Source organism: Chaetodon trifascialis, chromosome 20, assembly GCF_039877785.1.
Source record: "Chaetodon trifascialis isolate fChaTrf1 chromosome 20, fChaTrf1.hap1, whole genome shotgun sequence".
Taxonomy (NCBI): domain Eukaryota; kingdom Metazoa; phylum Chordata; class Actinopteri; order Chaetodontiformes; family Chaetodontidae; genus Chaetodon; species Chaetodon trifascialis.
Genome location: NC_092075.1, coordinates 20,324,320 through 20,342,976, shown reverse-complemented (window position 1 = coordinate 20,342,976; position 18,657 = coordinate 20,324,320). Strand labels below are relative to the sequence as shown.

General features: G+C 40.2%; 1 protein-coding gene across 4 annotated transcripts in view; it reads right to left on the bottom strand.

The window, feature by feature from the left end:
- Positions 1-104: 104 nt before the first annotated feature.
- The window catches only part of pam (peptidylglycine alpha-amidating monooxygenase), a 32,669-nt gene continuing 14,116 nt past the window's right edge, over positions 105-18,657 (bottom strand). For 2 of the 4 annotated variants that reach the window (XM_070988290.1, XM_070988291.1), the window contains exons 16-27: positions 15,353-15,622; positions 11,079-11,208; positions 10,540-10,656; positions 10,314-10,386; positions 9,718-9,928; positions 7,931-8,134; positions 7,562-7,677; positions 6,096-6,192; positions 5,898-5,948; positions 4,815-5,060; positions 3,239-3,298; positions 105-2,789 (exon numbers count right to left, since the gene is read on the bottom strand). In XM_070988290.1, coding sequence (XP_070844391.1) covers positions 2,611-2,789; positions 3,239-3,298; positions 4,815-5,060; positions 5,898-5,948; positions 6,096-6,192; positions 7,562-7,677; positions 7,931-8,134; positions 9,718-9,928; positions 10,314-10,386; positions 10,540-10,656; positions 11,079-11,208; positions 15,353-15,622 — 1,754 coding nt within the window. In that variant the 3' untranslated portion in view covers positions 105-2,610. The remainder of the gene's footprint in view (positions 2,790-3,238; positions 3,299-4,814; positions 5,061-5,897; positions 5,949-6,095; positions 6,193-7,561; positions 7,678-7,930; positions 8,135-9,717; positions 9,929-10,313; positions 10,387-10,539; positions 10,657-11,078; positions 11,209-15,352; positions 15,623-18,657) is intronic. The other 2 variants (XM_070988292.1, XM_070988293.1) reach the window with 1 other exon arrangement.

Here is an 18,657-nt window from a genome sequence, read left to right as displayed (position 1 = left end):
AAACATGATCAACATGAATTTTTAAGTAAAATCTCAAGCAACGTACTAAGTTGTAGGTACAGAACAAGCAAGTATGAATTGAGGAATGTTTTTTTTTCTCTCTCTTTTTTTAAATGACTAACATTTACTGTTCTTCTTAGCAGTTCAGAAAGAAAAATGCAATAAACATTTTTGGTCCAAATCCTGACCCAAGTGCTGTTATACTGTGTAGCTCCTGACACTAATCCAGTGTTCACATTGTGTGTACATGGTAACAGTGCAAAGGATTGTTCAATGACTGTTATACCTGTACACACTGATTCACACTCAACAAAAGAATAGAACTGGATTATGCTCCTGATACAAACCCATGAAAATGAGACGCACTGGAGGACAGATGGAATGAAGACATTTAAAGGACCACAACACATACTTTGCTTGTTTCAGTCCATTTGTTACAAACTGTACACTTTAAATGACAGCTAACCATTTTGTGATGCTGCTGTGTTTTGGACATTTTAATGCGTTCTTCCTTCTGTTCCAGGCATCCTTTAGTTTCCATATGATATGACTTGTAATTCATCTCAGTGAACATCAAATATGGACAGCACAAAACATATGACTGTCAGGATTATAAAGCTGAATCAGATTAATTGATTACAACTTAATCAAAATGAAATTAATTGCAGCTATTTATTTAAGATCATTATCATTTCAGATAGCTTGCTGCATATGATCAAGATGGTGAGTGAGGTCATTGGATGTGACCAGATACCAGATTTCCCTTGCCCTCATCTATGCTAGTCATTAGCATCTTTGGGTTTGGACAAAACATTTAAATATTTCTGTCTGTGCTCTGCTATTTTAAAATAGCTTTTGAAATTTTAGATGAGACGATCAAGTAATCAAGAAACTGCCAAATTAATCAATATTAAAAAATATTAGGCAAATGCAGTGCAGATGACTCAAATTACTCCACACTTAAAACACATTACTGGACAACAATAATGTTCACTGCTCAAGTCAGTTTTGACAGCGCAGCATGCATCTGAAAATGGAGAGCAACAATAGAAAGTATATCTGATTTGTAAGTAAGGAGCTACACACTTTCTAACAGCCTGACGTGGATCCTTTAGGCTACAGCATGTCACATGTACAGCAACCATTTCTCAATTCATGCTGCTTCTCTACACTGTCTGAAGTGAGTGAGTTTGATTCAGTTAAAGTTACAGTGCTTGAGACTTCACTGTTGAGCAATGTTCGATTGGAATTGTAAACACACACACACACACACACACTAGCTCACTCACTCACTCTCTCTCTCTCACACACACATGCATTAATATACATATATCTGTAATAATATCCATTTTCCATTCACTTGGAAGAGAAATCAACATAGAACAAGCTCTACTAGCAGCAGCTGTTTCATCATGTTTGTAACGGCAGGTGCTAAAGAAAGGCAAACACAGATGTAAAAAGGCACAAAATGACAAGTGAAATGTTACTGAACTGAAATATGGACCAAAAAGTTATGTGTAAATAATGTGATGGCTGTAGATTTACTCCATGGAAAAGACTTATGGAAGGAAGGATGCACTTTTCCATTCAAAATAAACTGTGCTGTATCAGTGCTGTTAAAACTATTCATTTTTAAAATCACAAGATTTCAGTAACTAACCCTGCTTCACTGAATTCTTCCTCAGATATTGAAATGTCACGAAAAAAAAACGTGTTCAAGTCCAGTTCTGACTCAGCAGAATCCAAAACACTGAACAGTGAAATAAACAGAACCACTTGCCAGGTGAAAACAGCGTTTTTCTGGGTTTCTGTTTTAATGGAGCCAGCACAGTGACCAGCACAGAGCAGCAGTTCTTGGGCAGGACTGGGACTTAAAGAGGATAAAACTAGATGTAGACAGGCAGATAGTGGAACAGCTTGTGCGATCAACTATCAGTCTTCAACTCTGTAATACAATATCCATTCCACCATGAAGGAACCTGTATCTGAACATTGATAATCAGTGGTGAAAAGCAACCAAGCTTACTTACTTTGCAACCAAGCAAACAGGTCAGCAAAGTGAATGTCACGGTCAGGAAACTACCAGACTGCTTGTGCTGGTCAGAGCGCCACCGTGAAAACAGAGCCCTTTTCAAACAGGTGGCTTTGATTACAATTGATTAACATCAACTTTAACCACATTTCAGTCATAGAAATTCCCCATGTAAAGAGCCATTCAGTGAAGTTTGAAGTTCAACTAAAAATCCAGCAATGGCTTCCTCATTTCAGGAAAACCCTTGAAACAAGTAGAACTGGAAGTAGTAGAAGCATCTTGGCCCATTGGCAGATTTGTTCTTGTTTCAAGGCTGAATCTGATACCAGGAGTGTGCTAATCATTTCACTCAATGCAACTTTGACTTGGGGCAAATAAATCTCTTAAAGTGATATGTGTGACCACAGGGAAATTAAATAAGGATTAAATAAATGTCAAAATTCTGCCAAATTATAGTTATATACAGTATATTTTTAAACATATAAACAATAAGATTGGCAGCTAACACAACAGTTACGCACGATGAAAAACACATCTCAGCAATGTAAGCAGAAGGTTGGTGGCTGGTCCCAGAGCGTCTAAGAGGAGGACTGCGGAGGCGGCAGGGCAGAGTACTCCTCGTTCTCAGAGTCACTGCTGTCCTCGTCGTTCCTCTCTGGGTCACTGCCTTCAGTACTCAGCTGGTCAAAGCCCTGACGACTGTAACCCTTATGGGATGCAAAGAAGTTCCCCAGGTTCAGACTGCCCACCGCTTTACCTGGCCAGAGCAGAAACACCAGAGAGGAGGAAACAAAACATGTCACTAACATGCTGATTAACAAGAGTCTGTTTTTAAACAAATGCTTCCTTCTCGAGCAAGATTTAACTCAAATATTCAACCTGGCCATGCAATAGTGTGGAATATTGTTGGAATATTTGTAATGCATTTTCTCAATCTGGAACCAATTTGAACTACTTTAAACTGTGAATTACTCCTAGCAGGCTGACAAAGGCATAAGACCTTGATGATGCCAAATAATAAAGTCTGATTTTTCATTAAACACGTTTTCATGATGACGCATTTGTTGCCTTGAAAAAGGAAGTTGTTTAACTTGAGTGTACATGAGGAGAATCAGGTGCAAACAAGAGAGGGGGTGATGAGAACCATGCTGAGGTCAAAGACAGGATACAGTTAGTATGACCTGTTTGATTTTCTAAATGACTTACCTCTTATTTTTCCCAAGATCCCTCCCACAGAGCTGGGTTCAGTTTTCACCTCACACTGGTCTGCAAAACAATATTCAACAATATTTAGCTGAAAGCTGAACAAATATTAGAGTACAAAGACAACAAAGAGCAGTGCAGTAACATTTTTGGATTCTATAACTTTTTAAAATCATTCTGTATTTAGAGTAAAAACTGTCTTCACATGATATTACTTCTTAGATTTCATCCACCACAACAGGGATTTTAGAGAATCCTTTACCACAGTCTTATCCACACTGACTTGGCCAGGAAAGCTAATAGACTGCGTTCTGAATGAGTTGTTCTTTTGGTGACATCACTGGTGACATCAACCTCAACTGTTTCATGGCCGACACCAAGGATAATGATTCTTTCTCAACAGTCAAATATGCCTGTCAATGTTGAGTAACTTTGTGAAATAGCATGCCACTGGCACACGCACACACACACACACACACACACACACACACACACACACACACACACACACACACACACACACACACACACACACACACACACACACACACACACACACACACACACACACACACACACACACACACACACACACACACACACACACACACATTACCAGCAAGAGCAAATGACCTGGAAAAATCTGGAGCTTTTGCTCATGGGGTGCTGGAGAGTATTTGATCTCAACTAAAGCTAATTGGGCACCAGACATACATTTAAGTCTGTCATTAATAACACAGTTTAGGCTTAACTTCTTTATGTAGCTCACACTACAAAATAAATTCAGGATGTAAAGATAATTCAAAGGGACAACCTCATAAGAAACTTAACTAGAGTTAGGAAGAAGCAATAAGGCGGAATGCTTCCACCAACCAGTCAAGTTTTTGTTTACATCCCTGCTTCCAGACTGATATAATATATGTAGTGAAGATTTTGAAGGAATTTGATCAAAGTTTTTCAGTTATGTTCAATATTTATCACTATATTGGCATGTATGATTCCAGTGAGTAATTTCCAGTGAGAAACATTCTGTCTTCACTTAGAGACTGTTTTTCCAGAGGAGTCCTGACTGATGGAGAGCTTCATCACATGCAGCTCAGTATCAGCAGAACCGATGAGCTTGTGGTGGACTACAATGCTTCAAATACAGATGCTGCTGTTATCACGTTATTATTTTATCCTCTGAGATGTTTGTGTTTGAAATTTTGTCATAATTACTGTATTCTTGAGTTGTGGTCAGCAAGGTGTTGTGTGTGGTCACAGTGACCTTTGAGCACCAAAATTTAAATAATGTATCCTTGAGTCCAAGTGGATGTTTGTCCCAGATGTAATGAAACTCCCTCCAGGCGTTCCTGAGATATGGCGTTCATGAGAATGAGGTGCAGCTCACAGTGACCTTGACCTTTGACCACCAGAATCAGTTCATCCTTGAGTTCAAGTGAATGTTTGACCCAAATTTGAATAAATTCCCTCCTTGTCAGAGGTGAGGTGCCTTATTTCTTTTTATTTTTGGTGTTCTTCAGTATCAAAACCATTTGAAGCTCTGCACACTGCCCCATGGCCTTACTGTCATACGTACTGTTTTTCCTCCAGCAGATAAAGACTCCTATGGAGATGACCAAGAGTAGAGGGATGAGCAGCAGGGTGGTGATGACCACAGGGAGTACACCCTGCTGTTTGTTTGGCTTTGCCGCACTCTTTTTCTTCTCTTCTGCCTCTTCCTGTGGTTGAGGCTGTTCAGCCAAAGTTTGCTTCGCTTGGATGGGTGCTATCTTTGTCATGTTGTGCTCCGGCCTCACCTTAGTTTGGACATACATCTGCATTTCTACACAGAGAGAAATGGGTTTGCAATCCATGATTCCTAATTACAATATGTGTGCCCAGACTGAGAGAATAACTCATTTGTAATGCCATTTTCATCAGTCAATAGACCATTTCTATTGTTCTCTAAAGATAAAAAGCAATTTTTTTTGTTTTTGTAATCAAATATAAGAACACTTTTGACGTCTGGCTTTCGACATTTCATGATAATACTGGAGTAACAGAAATACAGTAAGTAGTCGATGTTATACTACAAAACAGTAAGGTTTGTTAAACAACCTGCTATGTCACTCAGACTACTTCTAGGCATCGTCAAAGTAAAAACATTTCAGAGCATGCACATGCTGACCATGCAGAGTTGACAAATCTGCAGATTTGATCTGGAGGCTTGACTCCTCTCTGTTGATGCTGTTGAAACAGGTTTTGGTCTGGTGTTTATGTTTGGGTCTGAGATGTCTATTCAACAGCTTCAGTACTGTGCCAACAACTAGTCTCATTTGAATGAATAGAATAAAATAGTGAATTTCAAAGTCTGGACCTGCTGGAACACAGTGAGTCTCTGTAGTGCAGCACACATCAGCTGTGGTGCATCGTTTGACGCCCATAGCACAAAAGAGATGCATCAAACAGAGAGATGAAATGGTCAGGGGACAGAAGCCAGATGGACTGAGTAGTTGCAGGCGTTTTGATGTGCATCACATGCTGCCAGTGTGTGTTGCTTTGTAATATCATCGAATATTAACAACAGCAGCAACTGGCTGGACGCTCAGCAGAAGTGAGAACTTTCATTATTATTATGAGAAATATACAGCATGAAATTGTTAAACTCAACAATTCTCACCTTCAAGTTCTTGAACCTCAATTCCAGCTTTCTTGACAGAGCGATGTAATTCTGGAAAATAAAGAAGAAAAATGTAGTTTTGAATGCAGTGGTGGATAAAGCTTAATAACACCTAATAATTCATCTGCAAAGCCACAGCAATAAAGATTCTGTATTCTAAGAAGGATACTGAACATGAGAACATTTATCATATCTTACTCTCAGTGGTAAATTTGTAGACTAATTGAGTGCCTGCATCCCCGACAAAGACGGTGCCATCCCCAGTTTCAACGATGTCATGAGGCATTTTAAACTCCTGCAAAAAAAAAGGAAAATGAAAGAAGGTAGGCTATCAGCAATAAGCTCAGACTGGGGGTAAACTTGCAAAGTCAGCTCGGCTTGCTGCGCCTAAGTCAAATTCCACTTTTGTTTGCATTAAAAAACTCCAATTCATGCAGTGTACGAATACTTGGAATTCCTTGGATTATTATTATTATCGTCTATATGGATGTCAGAGACTGCAACCAGACTTCGCTGGCTCATCCAAAGTCTCAAGACGTGCAAATCTAACAGAGGTTCTGTGAATTCTCCATGACCACCAGAGACAGGATGTCATACCACATTTCCTCAAAATAAAAACCAAATAAAAGCCGGGTCTCAAATAATGGCTGGAGTTATGATGGATGCAAACAAACAAAAGCTGGTCCCCAAATAATGGCAGGAGAAAAAGCAATGGTGGATAAACTGCTGGTGGCTGTCATATTATGTGCATAATGTACATTTCCATCACTTTAACAAATTCAACAAAATAATCTTGCTATTTTCTACACCTTGTTGTTCTGGATTACACATCTAAATGAAATGCTAAAACGCTTTTAATTTGAAACGACTGGAGGTACTGTACGGTTTGTATTAATAGTGTAACTAACAAGTAATTACAAAAATTAACAATTACCTAATTACCAACAAAGGCATGCCCCTAGACCAGTTTAAACACACAGGAACAGACACTGAAAAATGGGTACAAACGTAACTGGGATAAAGAAATGAAAGACAAGTTTATAAGAGATGTGGAGATGACAGGGTGAATAAATTGTTGTGCAACTTAAATTAGAGGAAAAACCATTAGAAAGTATCTTAGTAAGGTGCTAGGCCACCACATGCCACCAGAACAGCTTCAATACACCTTGGCTGGGAATCTAAAAAGAAACATGGCATTGATACTCGTGCTGGGGTTAACACGTTTGGCTGCTCTGGGCACAGTGGAGCTTCTCCACATGTTCACCAGCTGGCCTGCTGTTACTGTAGGTCAGTTTACCTACGTTCTCTTATGACTAACTCAAATCTAACATAAACTCCAATCATATTTGCTTTTGTGTGTTGATATAAATATAAATGATTGTGTTAAATGGGTATATGATATCATCTCAACTCATCTCATTGGGTGGATGATGGGGGTATTATGGTGGGCACCTGGTCTAAGAAGCATACAATGTAACCAAACAGCCCCGGTTCGATTCTAGCTGAGGACCTTTGATTCATCCCATCCATGCAAAACAATAATGACTGAGTAGTGGCTTGATGAGTTGCTGCCTTGAGTCATACACAGCTCACTCCAGTGTTTCAGTATAGTGTAGAGAGGAAAGAGTGACAAACAGAGTGTTTGTGTGTTTGTTTGTGGTTACCTTTTTCTCTGGGTTGAAAGTATCCAAAATATCCTTGGTTGAATAACTTATTACAAAGCCTCTGAGTGGAGCCGAGTGATACAGAGAGTCCCCATTTACTGCAAAGATCAACCCACCTTCATGCATGCACACACAGACAACACACAGACAAGTAATTGTTAAGCACTTACACTTAGACAATGCAAAGGGAATACTTCAGTTAAGAACATTTATTAAAGTCGTACTCTAGCATTCCTAGCTAAGATACCATGACATACCCCGTAGTGGCGTAGACTGGCATTACAGAAACTGATCAACAATAAAATAAAGCGAGAGACAAGCAGATAAGATGTGATGAATGTCCCTGGCCAGCTCAATAAGTCAGCTCACCTCCAGCAGGGCTGTAGGTGATGGCAAACACTTCCCCTCCAAACTCTTCTTTCTTTATTTCCTTGACAAACTCTCCAGTTTCAGCTATGAAGCACTGGATACGTCCATTCTCCCTGTCAGCTACACAAACTTCCCGTCTGTCGGGAATGAACACCAGGCTGTGGGGGATCCGGAACGGCATACGCCTCCTCCTGTCTGACGAGCCTTCAGTCGGAAAAATAAGACAAGATGGATGAATATGTGCAGATTTTGTCCAGTGGCGAATTGGTGACAGTGATGTGTAAAATTATTGCTTCATCAATAAATCAGTTCATCTATGATGAAAACAGCAATCATAATATAGATAACTTAGTTTCATACATTGTTGTATTTTAGTGTTTTAATGGGTCATGGCGGAGGACTGATATGCTACTTTTGCATCTAAACTCCAGATTAAACAATTCAAAGTTTTATAGAGGAAATATACTCTTGTCCAGTGGACACAAAGCTAGGAGAGAGAAGAGCTCTGATTGGCTGTAATAACCATTACCACACCCACAATGCATGACCTACACTCAGTATTCCCTGAGGATAAAAACAGCCTTTTCGCTCACTCTCCTATTCTCTCTTTTCTTTTGTTCCATTTTTTTTCTATGCCTGGAGCCAACTGTGCCTTTGTTCTTTCTTTTGCTATGTGAGTAACTTTGCCTACAACATGGAATTTTTGTTTTATTTATACAAGCCAAATCACTGCAAGGCTGAAACAGAAGTGCCAAAGTACCTTGGAACATTGTTAGAAAGTTATCATTTTTTTTCCATTACCACAGTTTCACTCTAAGACCCACAACTTGCCACTATTGTGTCGCTCTGAAGCATGAATGCACCTATCAGAAGGTCGGTGGTTAGTTCCCTGGCCTCAGCAGTCCACATGCCAAAGCATTCTTGGGCAAGATACTGAACCCCAAAAATTGCCCCCGATGCTGTGCCATGGGTGTGTGAGTGTGTTTGAATGGGTAACGCTCATAATGAGCAGGTGGCCTAGCTGCCGTACGAATGTGTGTGCAAACGTGAATGCAGACTTGTGTTGAAAAGTGCTACACAAATACAGCCCATTTACCATTTACTTGCACTTCACTGCAGGTAATGGTAAAGTAGCATTCAAAGTAGCATTCACTGGATGGATGACAGAAAACACAAGTCAAGTCAAGTGATGTGACACTGTTAGGTGTTAGAATGGAGGATGGTCACTTGGAACGAGACCTGCATAAAGACCGTTGCTGGAGTGAGAAAAGTGCAACAAAAACCCGAATTGTAGAACTTGTCATATAGACAAACTTTGTCTAAGCTCTCAGCAGCCATGAAAGTGTTATAATTCAAACTGTAGATGCTCTACATGACTGGTACAGTCTGGACCAGTAACTTTGTGTCTGTGAGGAAGGCTTGGAGTGATGGTGGAAAGTTGTTGGAAACCTGCCTTATTTTCTTGTTGAGTGACAACCAAAGCATTTCATGTACGGCACATCTCTAAGGATAACTGTAATTAAACCCTTTAATCTCTAGATTTAAAGGGAGGCTTTGCTGATTTTCAACCAGCTTTGAATCTTTACAATGTGGGTAGTACATGCAAATGAACAATATTAAACTTCCCTTCATGTTGCTTGTACCCACAGCTCGCTACTCATGGTGGACTTTTGCCACTAGGCGCTAGGGAATGCATTATGTCAATGAGTGTGTGTGTGTGTGTGTGTGTGTGTGTGTGTGTGTGTGTGTGTGTGTGTGTGTGTGTGTGTGTGGTGCTAGATTCCTACCTGCACCAAACTCAGACAAGTATATGCCATCCGCTGAGAATTTCAGTATCCTGGCATTGCAGTAGCCATCGGAAACAAAGATGTTCCCAGTCTCGGCGTCTACAGCCACATCAGTGGGCTGACAGAAGTGGTAGTTGTCACTTCCTGGTGTGAAAGCCTCTCCCAGCGCCACCAGAATTCTGTCTCTCCCGTCACCGCTGACTTTTAACACCTGATGAGATCAGAGAGGGCACTCTTCATCAGTCCTGTTGCATTACGTGTTAATAGATTTGAGTTGTGTATTTTTTTACCTATATTTTATTATTTTATTCTGTGGTTTTACACATTGTCTTTATTCTTATTTTCATCCTTACTGTCATAATCAAGTGGGTTTTGTCCTCCATCTTAATTGACATTCTTTTTTTAATCTGTTTTTATGTCCATTCTCTCTTTTTTATGTCAAGCACTCACTTGGTGCATGTGATTCCTTTCTTGTAAATCACTTTGAGCTGCAATTCCTGCATGACAGGTGCTATATAAATAAAGTTTTATTGTGATTATTATTATACAAACCACTTAATATTCAACACACTCAGGTTATGACACTTGCAGCTTACCTGATGAAGAGCCACATCAGTGACCCAGTAATTATTCTCCTTGTCTGTAGTTATTCCATGAGGCAAGTAAAACCTGCATCATAAGAGACATACATCGTTACATGACAGTATTCTCCCTGGTTGTAATGCAGGATGTACAACAGCACATGTACAACATCTGGTTGCCACTGTTCATACTCAGCACTATCCGTAATAATAAATAAAATAAAAGAATACCACAACTTACATGTTTCTACCGGAAGCCTTCAGGATGTTGCCTTTGGCTGTGTCCACAACCAAAATAGTGGACTGCTGAATAGGACCTAGGGACCTCTGTTGGTACATAGCCTGGTTGTTAAAAGAGCTGAAAAAAAGCAAACAAAAAATAAATGCAGTGATTTTTCATATTCATTTAAACTACTTTTTTCAGCTTTTTCAGCTGTCGCCAATAGTGGCCAAAGATAAACTGAAGTTGATAAAACAAGCCAACAGGAGTGGGAGACTAGTTCACTTATAATTAATAATAAACTAATTAATTTTAATCGAGTCTCTTTGATTAAAACTCATTCCCATGCACACTGCTCAGAGTAATCTCGGCCAGCACCTCTTCTGGCAGCAGTACAGCGTCTCTCACTCTCCAGAGAGGGTGAGAGGGTAAAAAATATATAAATGTATTAAAAAAACATACATTATATTTACATCATACATTAAGATATTACAGTTTCAAAGACTGACAAAAGCCCTGCATCAACAGAAAATGATACATCACGAATGAAAGCCACTTACTCTGCCCCCCAGTGGTGGTCACCTCTGTGGAAAATAACCAAGTTAGAATCTGTGTCGAGAGCAAGTCCTGACACCTGACCCAGCTGGAGGGAACTCTGCGGCCATGCTGTGACTTCTTCCAAATGGTAGTCTACACCACACAGACAGAAAGATACAAACACACAAGTTAAGTTTAAGCTCTGAACATGATCATTAGCATTGTGTAACCTCATAAAATAGGGTTGACATAGATGTGTTGCCTTTCTGCTTTCTATACAACTGGTTTATTTTACAATAAGGACAAAAATGATGAACAATGATGACAAGGTCAGTAAAAAAAACTAATATCAACAACACAGAAGGGTTGAGGTTAAAGTTAAGATATGGAAGAACCTAAAGTAGAAAATAAAACTGAAGGATAAACAAAACTAAATGCCAAGACCAAAGACAATTACCATCAGTTAAATCTGTGAAATGTATAATTTGTCTGAATCTGCACTCGGTGGCAATGCTAGCAAGGTAGCCAAGGACATGCCTGTGCGTTCATCCCAGCTGATACAACGTAAGCCTCTGCCTCAACATGTCTCCTACTGACATGAACAGCATGTCATCTTTAGAAGTAACACATCCACGCCCTGCACTGGTTAAGAAACAGGCTTCTGCTGTCTACTGTGGGACTACTTTGCCTACAGAGCCGATGCTGATGATGAACCCACTGACACAATGAATCAGTATACAAAAGGTGCCATAAAACAGTGTTCTGCAGGGGAAGAAACTCACAAAGACCCCTTGAAGGAGTACAAAACACAACAGGTTAGCGAATAAGCTATCCGGAGAGCTAGCTGGTACAATGGTGATGAGCTGCTAAATTATATGAGCTACATAGCGTGTCAGTAGTTTACGCTGTATTGCAAATAGCATGATGAGCATAGTTGAAAATGTGAGTTCCAAAACAACAAATGTATTAAGTTTCAGTTATTTGGTGGTCAAATGGTTTTGGAACAGCATACTGTATGTTCAAGGGAAATCACCAAGGAATCAACTACAAGTCAGGCTAACTTTACCGCCACCGTTCAACTGATGCAAAAGTGCGCCAAAGATGAGATGATGTTTCCTGATCGATCAGTCCTTCAGTCCTTCTCATGGGAGGCTCTCTTTGCTTCACTGAACTTCAATGGACAGGGTTCTGTCATGATGAAGGTGACTAAGCTCAGTTGTAAACCAGGGTTTGTTGTTGCAGAAAATCTAAGTGGGCATGCATGCCCTCACAACAGCTGATAATCAATGTCACAGTGTCAAATGGTTTCATCCAGGTCTGTAGTAGCAGATTCAAAAACACTCCAATCAGTGCAGTCAAAGCAGGCCGGTAATTCCAGCTTTGCCTTTTTTGGTTCACCTCTTTTTTGACCACAGGCTTAGCAGATTTTAATTTCTGCCTCCAAGTCAGAGAACAGTCCAAGAAGATGAACTAGAAAATGATCAAAGATCTAAAGCTGCACCAGCAATAGATTGATAGGTGTCCATTAAAATAATGTGGTAGTGGTCCAGTGTGGTTTGTCCCTGGTGGGATATTCCACACACTGAAGGAAAATAGAAAAAGTATTAAAGAATTCAGAACCATGGCAGCCAACCGTGGCATCATCACAAATCAGATCTCAATCCAAGCCAGAATCTGTGCAAGGACTCCAAGTTTCCAAAAATTTGACAGAGCTTCACAAGCTTGCCACTGAGAATGAGGAAAGAACTGGAGTGTTTGGATCTACACAGTTGATAAAAGCTGTCCACATGCTAGTCGGTGCTGCTCAGGCCACTGCAGATGATGCACAGGCAAGAACACACACAGAGGCTCACACACTGTCCACAATACTGTGGAAAGTGAAGTACCCAATCTCTTGGAAGAGAGGTCATTTTTCGCGGTTACTGCATGACTGGTACCATTTTCACCTTGTGTGTGTGTGTGTGTGTGTGTGTGTGTGTGTGTATGTGTGTCGTAATGGTTATGACCAAAATGTGGTCTTGGAGACACCTATTGCAGCAGGAACTACCACAGACTTTGTTAATGTGATAGTGTCACAACTGTGCAAAACGCAGTCATGAAACTTCACAGGTGTGTACTTGAAAACAAAATGTAGGCCATATTCAAAGATAGGTGTGGTCTGAACAAGGGCACCAGAAGCAGACTGGTTAGGAAGTATGCCCTTGGCCCACATTTGTTTTAAGTCACAGTTCACTGCATCCCAGTTTCCCATTCCCTCTAATGCTACATTTCCACTAGCGCGGCTCGACTCAACTCTACTCTACCCGGTTGTTTTGTGTTTCCATTAGGGATAGTACCTGGTACCCGATACTATTCTTTGTACCTGCTCTGGCGAGGTTCCAAGTGAGTAGAAGCGATACTATATGTGTGACGTCAACAGCCTGTCGGCCACTGATTGGCCGGAGAGTGTCGTCACTGGTCTGCGACGTCCAACACCGGAAAAACAATCCCGCCCCCTCCATTGTAACACCGGGCAACAGCAACCGCTGACTTTATTCACTTGGTAAAACTAGAGACCATCTTGCGATGGGATCACACCAGTCGCGGTGCAAAATCGGTGTGTGTAGTGCAGTGAAACACGAGATAAGAAAAGTGAGTTTGGCGAAATGGGTGAACTGTCCCATTCTAATCGAATGACAGTTCAACAGCAACTGAAAACTGTTTGTGTACCCTGAGGAACAATCAAGATCTGTGAGGATTTCAGGACACACTCTATTGTAGTAGATGTGATCAGTGCTGTCTGTAGTTACTTCTTGCTTCCTCTTTGGGACCTTTTCTGGTATAAACACATACTTTGTCAGGACAAGTGGTAATCATTGGGACCAAAGTCAAATCCTAATCCTAACTGAGGTCCTGGTTACTTAAGGTTTTGGGTAAGGTGTGAATTAAATTTAGCTTAAGTTTAGGGTTAGGGTCAGGATTAACTAGGACTGATGTCCTAACAAGGATACTTGCACAAACTTGTGTGTTGCCCGTGGTTTGTGTATGTGTGTGGTATGGCAACATAGTACAGAACAAAACGGGAAGAAGAAAATCTGGTATGGGATTTTAAATGGGAATAAATCAGTATTGCTGACCAGAAGGCTAGTGTAGTGAGGCAAGATGTGATGATTCGTTATCAAACCCAAGAACTCAACTAAACTTGTTCAGCAGCATTTGGTTTCAAGAAAGGTGTGAAGAAATCTGAAATATAACATTCAAAAACACGGGAGGCTTGTAGCAATATCTCAGGGCAATACAACGTAAGCATCATTGTACAGAGATTTTTATAATGTATGCATTGTGAATATGTTGGTAGTTGAGATGAACTGAAGACCAAGTTTGAATATGGGTGCGGCCTGACCCCTGAGTACTGACTACTCACAGGCTGCAATGATCGGTGTGATCATATTGCAAGGTGGTTTCTAGCTACTTAATATCTATTTTATTTCATAATAACAATTTCATCTCAAATTCAGAGTTCGCATTTACCCAGTGCACTCCCACTCTCAAAGCACTCAAACTCTGTTTCTTCTTGCTGTTTCTTTTGCAAATTCTTGGACTGGTCATTTTGTTCTGGGCTGCAGCCCTGTGTGAACACACCCACCAAGGTTCCCTGTAAAAATTCTGACCTCTAGTAGCGATGTGAAGCATTTTTTTTACATGTGGGTAAGACATCTTGTGCTTGTGCACAAGGACTCACATGCATGCGCGTGGGTATGTGATACATTCTTGCCAATGGTCTCACACACATTGATCTGTAATGTGCAATGACATGCTGCACTGCGGCAAAAAAGGCAGAGAAAAAGAAGAATGCCAACGAGTAAACATGGATGTAAACAATGTAAGATTCAAGACTGTGAAAACATTGGCTTTGCAAATGTTTTAAGGGGGAAGCAAATGTATTAAAAATGCTTGTTAGGCCTCAAGGATACACACTATTGGGAAAACAAATGAGATATCAGATATTCACACTGAAAATAACTCTATTAAAAAAATGCAAGGGGCTGCATTAGTGCGGACCAGTTTGAGCAACACATCCATGAGGGACAGTGAAGAAAGGGATGAGGAGAGATGAAATGGAAGTGAAGAGGAAACACCAGATGCAACAGCTGGAAAGAAAAAGAAACATGAAGAAGAATTCTTTCTCACAGTAAAGCCCTAATTTAACACTATGGTGTACATATTATGCCATACATCTATTTTTCATAGTTTTAAAAACAAAAAAGGGGAGGTTTTAAGCATCAATGACAACAACAAAATAGCATTCAGGACCCACCTTGTCCTTCAGCTAGCAGCTTGCTTCTTGGCGGCTTGGCCGTGGCCTCAAGCTGATGAAATTTGTGGACTCTGTCTCTCACCAAAACAGGATGCTCCCTGGTTTGGAAGGCTAGTCTGTCACTGGGAGAGCCCAGGTCTTTGTTTTGCATTAAGCTATCAATCTGAGCCACCAACTCAGCCTGGGCTGTCTCGCTGGGGTTGTACTTATGAATGTGAACTACGTCCTTGCTCTGGCCTAGCAGCTTGGACATAAGAGAAAAGAGGTCACCTGCATAGACAGACAGAGAAGGACAGGAAAGAGTGCAAATAAAGCACAAGGAGACTGTAGGCTACAGGCAATGTCTTGGTACACAGGGTAAATAGCAGTGACAGTGATGTTAGGAAGGCTTGAGAAATGTTTCTTTGTGCCAGAGATGGCGACAAGACAAAATACAATAAAAAGTTCTTGTCTGCTGGGATGTGGGTAGATTCTGCTCTGACCTCTGACCTTCCTACAGTACACATATTGATGTTCAGCCCTGGTTCAATGTTACATACATCTACTCCTAGGCAGGAATTCAGGATGTTCTGGGACATTAAAATGATAAAAAACTAATGCTGTGCAATTTGGTCCATAACAAAAACTTAATTTTTTTTCTATCTCTGGGACAATTAACAATTTTGTTGTTGCTTTTCTTGTAAAAATGCAAAAAGACATGAGTGGGACATTTATAAGGCCTATACGCAAAACAGTTCAGCAAGAAAAACAAAACAATTGTTCGAGGACAAGCTGCCTTTGTTATACTTATTTAACAAATACTTTTTAAAGTATTACTTATTATTACTTTTTTAAAGGCTTTCCTTTGCCGCTATAACCTGTACAACCCCTCTAATTTCAAACTAGCCCCCTGTAGGCTTGAAAGAGGACTGCGCTGACGGAGAACAGAGGGGAGACTGTAAAACCAGTGTGACACGTTCTCATTTGTAGTCCACAGTCCACTTCCACTGTGAGAGGAACTGGAATCTTGATAGTAAACTTAAAGCAGGTGAGTGTTTGATACTCAAAATAATAGATTATACGTGGGTATCATTTTGAGAATGCTGCATCTGGAGGGTGGAAGTGAAGCTCATAGTACCAACTCTGTGCAAGGTAAACTAAGTTCTGTTCTTCTGAAGTTTTAATAGATTTAGTTTAACATATTTGATTCTTACCGATATCATCTCTAAGTCAATTTATCTTTGTCATATTTATGTTACTGGATTTAGTTGCTCTGATTCTAATTTAACATCCAGTGAAATACGCTGTTTAAAATCCCCTATACTGGTAGATTGCATAGATAAGTAACAACAACAGTTTCTGGTTTACAAAAATCATAAGTTAGAGACAGAACAGGGAATAATAAACCTGAGCGCTCTCATCCTGCTCCTACAGGTAAGGCCAGACAGCTTGTGAAGGAAGCAGTTTTCACCTGCTTGTATCCACAGTCCTTGAACCACACCCATCATCACACTTAGCCTTCATTTTGATTTCAACTACACACCTGTAACGTTTCCTGACTGCATCTTGGCCAGTCATGATGCTATCACATCGACTAAATCTGTCCACAGACAGACAGACAGACAGACAGACATATAAACATCTACTCAAAACCACACAAGTTCCTGCTACAACAGGTGTCTCCAGAACCACATTTTGTCATTAAGACACACACACAGACATACACACATAGACACACACACACACACACAAACTCAGAAGCTAACAGCTGTAGGAGAGCTGCCAGTGCTCTGGCCAAGACTAGCTTCCTAAAGAAAAGAGAGGAGAGAAACTAGCTCGCTGTAACGACTCACGCTGACCTGAAGTTAAATGAGTGCACATGAATGCAAATGAAATGCAAATAATAGAACCCTGAAACTGGTTTGTTGGACACAAGTTGCAAAATGAAAATAGTACCAGTTGTAGAGATGTACAGCACAGTGGTGCATAATTCTCTAGTTTCTGAAAGAAAACTATTTCATCAATCGACACTGACAGGCTCAGAATGTTATTAAATAAACCTTTTTGTGAAAGGCTGAAATCCTTACTGTTTACCAGAAACAGCCAGGATTTCACTGTCCTCAATGCCACCTGACTTCATTTACAAAACCAGTAATTTCCCATTGGAGATCATTGTAAAACACTTTGTTCAAACTCCACAGAAACAAAATAAAACTCACCAGAACTGTCTTTGTTGGTCTTTCCAGTGTTCCAACAAATAGAGATTCATTTTCACCAAACCTCATTTGAAGCCATCAGGTTGGATACTGAGAACTGTTCTGTGGAAGTTTCTAACGTTACCGCAGCGCCTTTAGCTTTGTTGTACAGATGTCTGTTGATGTGTGGTTTTATTGCTGCTGTGTGTAAATTGACATGCTCTGAAGATAACAATTTGTGAAAAAGAAATGGTGGTAACACTTTACATGAAGACCATATTTAGTTTTAGTCACATGGAGACTTTCAGACTAGGGAAAGCTAAATGTGAAAATATTCTGGCTCTACATGCTGTTTCCCCACTGCCTCTCTCTCACTCCTCTCCTGATTCTGTGAATTAATTGTTTAATTTGACCAAATCAGAGTTGGCAGTGACTGTTGAACAGTTTAAGGAGGAACCAAGATGGTTTTGGTGAGCATCTATTTCTGCCCAGTTTGGATGAAATATGTTTTCTGATGACATAACTACTGTGTCTGTGAATGGAGTCTGGTGGCTTTGGCAAGAACAATATTGTGGCTGTTTGTGGTGAAACAGGATTTTCCTCTTCAATAAAAAGGTATCTCCACAAGAATGATTTCCATAATGTTGTCAGACACTTCGAATAACAATCTGACAGTACAGCACGAAAAACCTAATTTGTTTTTTGGCCAAACTGTTAATTGTTTTGGATAAATTATTTGTCATATTAATTAAATAACTTAAAAAAAATATTTTGAATAACTGATAAATCAGTCATCAGATTGACCAACTAGTCAAAAAAAGAATAATCATATTGATCGATAAAAAAATACTGGATCGTCAGGTACAACCCAACACTGCATTATACCCACAGCCATGCAGAGAGAGGCTTAGGGTTAACCCGCGGTCTCTCAATTTTACTTTTAATGTTAACATTTTGATAACGCTACACATTCACTGTCAAGTGTGAAGTAGATTGGATGAGTGGTTCTTGAGAAAGCTGCAAGCAGCAACACCAGATGCCAAGTAATCAGCCTGCTCTGAACAGACAGGTTTGGAACTGCACTAGTACACTTAAATTCTGCATCTGTGCTTTGGCATGGTAAGACTCTGC